Here is a 10,195-nt window from a genome sequence, read left to right on the forward strand (position 1 = left end):
GGTTCAGGTAAGGGGCAAAGGCAAAAGCTGCTGCTAACCATTGCTGTAAAAGTGACGATATTTGGCTTCAGATCAGGGGCTTCGAAACGAATAAATGCTCCCTTATTTCCCATCTGCATAGAGTGAAGAAAATTGAATGTTAACCATAAAGTTTCAGACTTCAACAATCTACTGCTCATTGGTCAAATTAATCGTGTAGATATAAATCATTGAATATTGCTATAGATACTGTTTAGAATTAAGATTCACAAAGAAAGTGTACAAGATAAATGAACAGAGAGAGTTATTATAATTTATTTTGGCATTCAAAGATACACCAGTTCATACAAACTTTACAGAAGCATCGTGCAGAAGGTTTACTCTCCACAAGTATTACATATGCATGATTGAACTCAACATCTCGAGTTCTAATGCAATTTGACCTCATATCACAATTTAAGTGTTGCTTTTATTTTTTCTCTTTCCGGAAAACTGAAAGGGGAGAAGAAGCACAAGCATTACTGCATCCTTTTGAAAAAATGCTCAAGGGAAAACTGCTCTTAGTCAAGACAAAAAACTACTGATTGAAAAGCTTAATGAATTGAATATATACTTTCAACTGTCAACATTTTCTGAGCACATTTGAGGTCAAACATTAAAAATAGCATACATCGACAGTGGCATAAAAAATATAAGAAAGCCATTAGCGTAAGATAAAAAAATGAAAATCAGATTACCTGATCACAATAGTTTGGAGCAGAAAACACAGTAATAAGTTTCCCATCATGCTCAATTTCATAACCTTCATCTTTCACTTCATGTGACCGCACTACTAAATCTGTAAATAAGAACAAGTTGCCGAACCGCTTATGTTTTGAATATGGAAACCTGGGGAATTTTGAAACTGTAAAACACAAGACTGCTATTTATATAAAGAATGGAGAAAATTACCTAGCTTGTTATCCTGCAAAAATCTTTTAGTTACGTCTGCACCAAATGAAAGACCAACACCACGTTTGCTGGGTCCCCTTCCAAGTTGAGGTTGTGGATCACTCCACAGCAATTCACACATCAACCCTGGTTGGCATCAAACAAGAATACATGAAGCTGACCAGAAATACAAATGGAATTCATTCAGACTGAACAACCTCCTGTACTGGAGCGATCCCAGTCATCCTCCTTTGCCTCTCCCATAATTGGCATAACAATCTAAAATTCCTACATCAACATCTCTCACTCTACAAACTCTCCCCCTTGTAGAGAAAGTCGCCCGCCGGGCACCGGGGGGGGGGGGGGGGGGGGGGGGGGGGTAGGGGTAGGTATTAAGCGTGCAAGTAACTAGCATTTTAAGATTATTGCACAAGAAAAAGCACAATTAGCAGAATTTCTTGCACGAGACACATGACTTGTCATTATAGTACATACATCCCTAAACCCTTGACAGCATTTGAATTAATCAAGAATAAAACTGAACTTGAACGACCATTGCAGCAGTGACAAATTCCAAGTAATCATGTCTTAATGTTCATACTAGATACCAGGTTCTGACTAAGTGGAAAGAAAGATTAGTGCTTGCAGATCCAGACACATGACACTTGACGTTATAGCTATCCAGTTGCATTTTTTTTACTTCAAGAAACCCAAGGCATAGATACCGAGATATTAAACTCCCAAGAATTATCTAGTATCACCTTAAGAAGTTCTGACATTCAATCAACAAGAATATCGAAAGCATCAATCTATGACTGCTAAAAGAGCAAACAGGACATGAAGGCCCTCCTTTTCACGTACTTGGACAAAATGAGAAAGAGTGGTAAGTATCAGTTAATATTAAATGCAGCATTCATATATCATATTTGCTTCTAGAATAATAAGGCAACAGTAACTGGAAAGGAAAAATGAACATATGAAATAAACAACTGAGTTGGAGCTTACCCTCTTCAGGAGGCTCACAAAATCGATCAATTTTTCTTATGTCAGAGAGCTTCACACCATCAACACTGAAAAGGCCTCCGTGAACCACAAAAACTTTCTCATTTATCACATGAGCCAAAGGTAAACAACAGAACACTTCTGCAAAGAGTTCCACAAATTTATCACTTAACTTGGACTTGACCTCACCCTCAAAACCATATATTTTGTTCATGCTCTTGCTTTCATGATTTCCTCGAGCGAGATATATAGCTGAAAGTTTTAAGAAGTTGATAAGAAGCAGTGCATCATTCTGAGAAAGGCTGCAAGGCTTAATCACTTATGCAGATGGAACAAAATAAATGAATAGTACAACAAACCAATGGAATTTGCAGCTCAAGAGATGCATATACACTGAATTTTAGCCCATGGCATAGAAAAGTGGAAAAAAATAATGATGCTAAGACCTTCAAGAAATTTCACTACTTCATGCCATTTTTGAAATGAAAATGCTAGGCAACACTGTCAAACTGCCGTTTAACTCAAATCTGACCGAGGATAACACATTAAAAGAACAAATGTGAATTTGAACAGTAGTGATCAAAACTAAGCCCATGTTTGGTAGGGATCAAAATTAGATTTTTAGTAGATTTTGATGAAATATGTGGTTGAAAAGTTATTGATTCCAAAAAAAATTTGTGGTTAAAATTAATTGTCGATTTTAACTTAGATAAAAATCTAGATTTTAATCTCTATCTAACATAGCCGACAACCTAATTACAACGTTTGAACACCATACTTTCCTATTTCTTGTCAATTGTGAGGGACATTATTTTCCTTTATACTTATCTATAGGCATACAAATATATACATACAATAAGCAAAATCTAAGGACCTATTTGGTTTGTATTTCAGTTTTCAATTTTGAGTTTAAAGATTATTTTCTGTTTTCTGTTTTAAGGGTCTATTTTAAGATTATTAAAAATGAGTTTGATTTGTCATTCTGAATGTACGCCTGGTTTGAAATATTGAGAAAAAATGGTTCATGACAATATATTCTATAAAACTCATTATTCAGTAAAATATTATAATTTCATGTTAATTTATTATCAAGTATCAAATAAATTTTAAAGTTAGTAAATTTTACAATTTTTTTAATTTTTTTATTTTTGGCTACAAAAGTAAAACAAAAACAAATAATAAATTAAATTTAGCTGGAAAATTATAGGAAATAAAAAATAAAATAATAATGACGTAAAATGAGAATTTTTATCTTTGATTATTTAAATATATTTTTTAGAATATTTATATAGATAACCTTTAAGAGCTTGAACTATTTTTATTTTTTACAATTTTTATTCTTTTAGCATTTTATTTTTAGAATTTTAGAATATTTTTTTTTATAATTTTATTTTCAAGAATATTCTTTAGAATTTTATTTTTTATTTTTTAGAATTTATCAATTTTTCATTTTTTATTTTGATGAAATTTGATTTTTTAGAATTTCATTTAAATCTTTATTTCCCATATTTTGAGTGTTTTAGCAAAACGTCAAAAATGAGTTTTGAATTTTATGTAAGTTTAACGTTGTTTTTGAAAATGAAATTCCATATCAAACGAGTTTTAGGTATTTTCTAAAACTAAAAAACTAAAATTAATTTGAAAACAATAAACCAAATGCACCCCTAATATTTTACTTGGTGTATAATCATACACGTGCAACCATAAGTACACAAGCAAAGAATATAAAGCCAAAAGAAAATGAGGGATCACCTGGTGGAGACATGCATTTGAATGCAAACAGCGTGAGTATGACCTCTAATGAGAAAGAACCCCTATCCACAAAGTCTCCATTGAACAAATAAGGATTATCTTCAGAAGGAAGTCCGTTGAGCTCAAAAATATTTAACAAATCATAGAACTGCAATCATGCAACAATGAATACCAAGATAAAAATTAATAATACACAGTTGAGTACAAAAATTTAAGAAGCAATATTCAGACATCCTATGGTTTCTTCAGGATGTCATTAAATCAAATATCAATTGAAAGCTGGAATCTAAACCAAATAATCAAATAGAATTAATTAATAATGAAACAGCGGAAGACATATAAGAAATGGTCTCCACAATCTAGCCACAGGCTGTAGACACTGACAAACACAATACATTCTAAGAATTAAGTCTCTAAATACATACATATTCTTTTTATGCTTACATTTTGGAAATATTAGCTAGCAGTGGAAAGTACAAAATGTTTGTCCATTGCACAAAAATATGACTTATTGAATTGCACCTTCTATAGAACACAAACGAAAGAGAACTGAATCCATGCCTTAATACACCTGGAGGTACCCAGAGATTCATCTACTTGCTTAGGACTTTAACACAGTCCTTTCACTCTCATATAAACGAGTACATCCAACAAAAGAGACAGCCCAATAATAGAGCAAAGATCTTCGCTGAACACACTGCATACACACATATATATGTTTGCTAAGAGACTATAAGTTCTCTATGATGGGGGTGACAAACTAAAGGTGACACATGATTAAAGATGCTTCAATGACATCCAATCAAGGAATCAATTTTACCTGGCCATGTATGTCACCGCATACAGTGAAGTGCTTCCCATTAGGAACATTAATGTCCACAAGAGACGGCAAAGATTGCAACATTTCTCTTGTTTGCAAAACAATCTGGCAAGCATATCTACATCATAAAAACTAACATTCAGATTGAAATACAAATTCTTCAAATAAATATGCAATGACAAAAGATCAAATCTTATTATCAATAAATATATTTGGAATCAGCTACATGAACCCTTTTTCGGGTTTTCCCCATTTCATGAAGAGTTTGGCACACAAGAAATTGATATTCATTATAAGGACACAAATACAATTTATTGTGGTGGAATATACACATACACTCAAGCAAGCACCTTGGTCTACTAGTCACCCACTCATGCAGAACCAAAATATTTCTGCAAAGAGGATTTTTGTATATTGTATCTAAATTGAGGTTGGGCCACAAAATGGAATACTAAAATTCATATTTTACCACATGTATCGCTGCAGACACCTACATCCAAATTTTCAAATTATAGAATAGTACAAATTGCATCATTAAACAAACTACCAAGCTTTAGCTGGTACCGTTTGTGTAAGCACTTCTGATTCTTGAAATCATCCATCATTTTCTTCACAAAGTCCAAAGTAACAACATCGTCTTCTATTCTTGCACCAGCATATTGTGGTTCCACATCTAGAAGTGACAGAGAATACAAACATCATTAATGTGCAAGCTATGATGTTCTATCCAAATTAAGTTGCTCGACCTATTAACCTTCACAGAAAGAAATAATGGCTATCAAATCATAAACTAATAGCAACCTGTCCATGTCATTATTTACAGATCGCTCGAATAAGAATATTCCTATATCTTGGCCCTTTCTTGCACCCCAATCATCAAATAAGATTATCATTTTCCAGATACTGCCTCAATAATCAGAACATGCTGAAACCTCATCAAGAGTAAAACACGACATTGATGAACATATTTATAACTTCGGGGGATAGATTTTTGAGAAAAAATTTGGCATGATGCACACTTAGTAACCCAGAAGGCCTGCTTGTCAAGTGTAAATATCACTTTATCACAGGCAAATTTGCGTCACAAAATAAAAAATAAAAATAAACACTTGCAATAGCAGATGAAAGTTTGAGGGAACATTATGTCCGTTCCCTTCATGCATTTAAACAATTTTCCAGGCTGTAAACGCACATAAAGCAGGAAAACTCACAAACAGGGAGAAATTTTATTAACACTCCGTTTGGGAAGAATTTATAAACGTTTTAATTTGTAAATAGAGAGCAAGTGGTGGATAGCATTAGAATGCCATGTTGATAATGAAGTTTGACCATTTATAAATAAATGATTCATAAATTTTGCCAAACGAAGGCTTAAGTAGTATAATACCCAGAGCTGGTGAAAAGGACCATATTCCACTGACAGAAATAGATAAACCTTTCAAAGGTACAAAAAAATAACTATAAGAGAATATAGTTATGATTGCATACCTATGACACGATAATCAATAGAATCAACAATTGAACGTCTTTCTGATTCAGGTACAGAAATAGCTTCTTCGAATTTTAGTTTCATCACAGCCTTTTCACATTCTTTCAACTTCTTGGCAGCATCAGGGTCATTCGGACATATTTTCTTGACCTAAATATATAATAAACTATTCAACATCGCACTGGAAACATGTGATTCAACAGATGATCATATGCATTGCTCCCCAAGACAAGCAAGCACAATAAACCTCACCATATATATAAAATCAGGCTCTAAAAGCAAGTTGAACTTCAAAGTGAATTTCAAGTTAAAAATAATAATGATAGATAAATGATCAAAATAATCAACCAACCGACTGAACCTATGAAAGTAATTTGCCATAAGAGATAAATCAAACAGAATGGTTCTTCAACCAAACTAGATATTCTTATCTAAAGTTTAGTCATCATGCAGAATTCTTTATTATTAGAATAAGAAAGAGTTTCTCTGTGCCATTAAGCTCATCTATGAAAGGCCAGATTGAATAAGAAAAAATAAAGGAAGAAGAAGAAGAAGGAAAATCTACCTAAAAGAATGACTATTTATAACTCAAGATCTTGAGCAAGCAATAATAAGGCACTTATCCGCATATTGATGGGTTGATGATGTCGATTGGGATTAGTAGAACCATTAAAAGAGAGAGAGAAAAAGGCATACGTCCAGAGACAAAATATTTCGCACATCATACATGCTGCATGGCAACTGTAATTCATGATAATAAAACTCAATTTGACCACCACACTAATTTTGTCATTTCCCAATATTTTTATCATCATTGGTATGTTGGGAAAATCTCTGGATGAATTAAATGAGATAGCATGCTTGATTCACAGCAAACATTAAAGAGAACTCAAAACCATCATAAAAGTGCTAAGACCACTCTCCCCAAGTCTGTGAATTGAATTGCATGGTCTGGTTCATTAATCATTCAAAACAAATCTTTAGATTCAGATAATAGACATGGCTAAGAAAAAAATTTGCATTGCATTAAGGGGGGTGTATTTAATCGAGACTTTTAAAGACTTTTAGAGATTTAAAAAGTTTGGGTGTATTCAATTGAAACTTTTAGAGACTCTCTAAAAGTTTGAGTGTATTCAATAGAGACTTTTATAGACTTCTAAAAAATCTCCAGAAGTTACGGGGTATTCAATTGAAACTTTTTAGAAGTCTCTACAAGTTTTGGGGTATTCAATTTAGAAGGACTTTCAGGGAATTTAAAATTTCTTGGACTTTCAGAGACTTTTTAATAGAAAATATAAATAGGATTTTTCTCCCAAAATCTCTTATCCATAGAGAGATTTCTAAAAAGAGTATGCTATTCTTATTTCCCTCTCGGTTTTTCCTCTATCTCTTCCAATTAGGTATTTCTTTGAATCTTTGCTATGAGTTTTCTTCAAATCAAGTTATGGTAAATTTTCACTAGTTGATCTCTATCTCTCCCTCTAATTTCAAAGATTCGTTTTTAAGTGAATGTTGTGAATTCTCATAAATATTCCTCGATATCTCACATTTAACACTGTGAAAAGCATATTTCCTTAAAAAAAAATTCCTCAAAAGTCTTTAAAAGTCTTTAGTAAAAGTCTCCACAAATCCAGGAAAAACTTTTACTAATTCCTACCAAATCCATAAAAATTACTTAAAATTTCACAAAATCCACAAAAGTCACCCACTTAAAAAAGTCTCCAAAAGTTTTTAAAAATCCCAATTGAATACACCCCCCTAAAGCATAAATATGTGTGCTATATACGCAGTTTTAAGTTAATGGTGATACTTCGTGATGATTTTTTCCAAAAACAAATATAACTTCAAAATACAGAGATCTCTTAATTAAAATTCTTGGTTCTAGACAACTAATTAATCATTCTCATGATCTCTATCGCTGGAGGCTTGCAGTCTCCTAACTCCAGGTTACATTTGCAGGCACATAACAAAGCATTCTATCCAAAGGCTCACAGTTAATTTTCTTTCTTGGTTGCTTTACAACTCCATGTCTCTCAAATGTTCTAGAATTATAGTACTAGTTACATCTTCCATGGCAATCAAAAAGAAAAGTCATGTCAGATCTAATATTCTCATGAATGAGCAAGGTATGAAGTTGTTCACTCTTTCAAGTTGTCTAATTGTCACGGTCAAATTTGATTTTCGCTCCCACTGATTTGAAGTCCACATTGTGTGTTCTGAATAAATATAAGCCGAACCCTTCATCCGTCTCTCAACGATTCAACCAGACAAATCAGAGGTACCACACTTAGCAGGATGTCAAAATTGCATTTTCATCTCAAATATATATGATTAAATCTCCCTATAATTAGAACCAAGTGAACATATAGCCTAAAAGTTTAGCCGCCACCATATTGGTAAGTAACCTCTACTGGAAATTAAAATTTCCTCTTTGTCGCTGCATTATATGTTTCGTTACAACCATAACTTTCAAATACAAACATGTGGGAACAGGAACTCTTAACTACTTCAAACGAAAAAGGGTCTTGTAGTTTATTATATTAAAGTTGAAAAGATTAATGTTTTATCATGCTATCCAGATAAGCTTTTGCACATGCATCGTAATGAAAGCAAAAGACTTTACAAAGAGTGCCAAATTTAATCTTTTGACCCCAAAAATATAAAAATACCAAAACTTTCTACAGTGGAACTATCAAAGTAACACCATAAGGCATGTAAAAGATATTAAAAATTACAGCACAAAGACATAAGACGCAACTAAAGATGAAAACCTACTTGTTGAAAATCCCTGAGTGCCATCTTAAACTTTCCCATTGCCATATATGCTGCACCACGTCTATAATAACCCTGTAATGAAATCAATTCGCCACATGAATCAATTAATAAATGTCTTCGGATTAAAAAAAATCACTTTTACTCTCCAATATTTAGAAACATAACAACTAGCCTTAGAATATTTTGGGTCGATTTCAATAGCTTTAGTAGCATCCTGTATTGCACTGCCGTACTCTTCCAATTTGGTATGTGCAAAAGCACGATTAGCCCAGTATACAGCATTCTCACTATTCAATTCTATCGCTTGTGCATATAAATCAATAGCCTGAGAATATTTATGCGCTGAAAAAGAAAAGGGGGATATTCGTATTAACACCAAAAAAATTTATATCTCTGTATTACAACAGCAATGTTTTTAACATAAATATCTTTATCATAAAGTTGCTACCTTTGAAGGCTTCATTTGCCGAGAGCTTGAGCTGTTCGGCTCCATCAGTGATCGTGGCATTTTCAGTTGCCATGCTTGGGGGCATAATAGTAATAATAATACTGTAACTAACGTAAGAGTGTGACTGTGTGAGGTTGCGTGGGGAGAGGGAAGGGGAGGGGGAGTAGGAGGAGGATGGAGGAGGCTTTGCCCTAGATGATTCCGGGATCCAGGCGGACACCGTTTTTGTTGATTATATTTACTTTTCGTTATTTCTTGTTTGCCTAAGCTTTTTTTTTTTTTTTTTTTTTTTTTTTTAACCCAGTTTTTTTTTTTTTTTTTTTTTTTTGATAACCCAGGTGTCCCAGCTTAACCGGACTAAATCCTGAACCTCTAGCCCCCGGCCCCTCAGTGACTAGTGGAGGTAAATCTTGTTTGCCTAAGCTAATTGCATGTAAAGTTGCTTTTAAGTAATTTTTTTTTTATCTCTAAATATTTTTAAATTATTCTTATTTTTAAGAAATTCTCACCTTTCTACTTTAATCAATGGGCAATTATTTATTTTAGAATTTAGCCCCCGTTTGGGAGCCATTTTAATTTGAGAATTCATTTTCCAACATCATTCGTGACTCATCATTTCATGACTTCTGTATTTGCTGTAAGGTTTTGTTTTTATTTTTCAGTTATACTCGTTTAATGACAAAGAAATCAAAATGCATTTCTTGAAAATTGGATAGTTAGAGTGATGGATAAAAATTGGTAAAGTTTAAAAGAAACGAATAACTTTTGACAGACTTTTGTCAAGTCGTGTCAGAAAACCTTGAATAAAAAAGAATTGTTCACTGTGCAAAAGATAAAAAAAAAATGTTTACAAATCAGAAAAAAATGAACTCCAAATGGAGCTTAATTGCATTTTTTTCTATACAGAAGTAAAAACCTTTTCTTCCTACAAAAAGAAGTTAATTTTTTATGCTTTGCCAAACATGATATATAAGTGGGAGTCAAATTCGTATCTTCTTAA

General features: G+C 32.9%; 1 protein-coding gene across 1 annotated transcript in view; it reads right to left on the reverse strand.

The window, feature by feature from the left end:
• LOC111380934 (serine/threonine-protein phosphatase 5-like) overlaps positions 1-9,421 on the reverse strand; it is a 9,596-nt gene extending 175 nt beyond the window's left edge. The window contains exons 1-11 of the mRNA XM_023004611.1: positions 9,196-9,421; positions 8,920-9,089; positions 8,748-8,819; positions 5,972-6,122; positions 5,048-5,156; positions 4,484-4,601; positions 3,664-3,811; positions 1,915-2,163; positions 931-1,056; positions 717-817; positions 1-113 (exon numbers count right to left, since the gene is read on the reverse strand). Coding sequence (XP_022860379.1) covers positions 1-113; positions 717-817; positions 931-1,056; positions 1,915-2,163; positions 3,664-3,811; positions 4,484-4,601; positions 5,048-5,156; positions 5,972-6,122; positions 8,748-8,819; positions 8,920-9,089; positions 9,196-9,280 — 1,442 coding nt within the window. The 5' untranslated portion in view covers positions 9,281-9,421. The remainder of the gene's footprint in view (positions 114-716; positions 818-930; positions 1,057-1,914; positions 2,164-3,663; positions 3,812-4,483; positions 4,602-5,047; positions 5,157-5,971; positions 6,123-8,747; positions 8,820-8,919; positions 9,090-9,195) is intronic.
• Between the last annotated feature and the right edge of the window lie 774 nt (positions 9,422-10,195).

This window comes from Olea europaea, unplaced genomic scaffold, assembly GCF_002742605.1.
Source record: "Olea europaea var. sylvestris unplaced genomic scaffold, O_europaea_v1 scaffold2231, whole genome shotgun sequence".
Lineage (NCBI taxonomy): Eukaryota > Viridiplantae > Streptophyta > Magnoliopsida > Lamiales > Oleaceae > Olea > Olea europaea.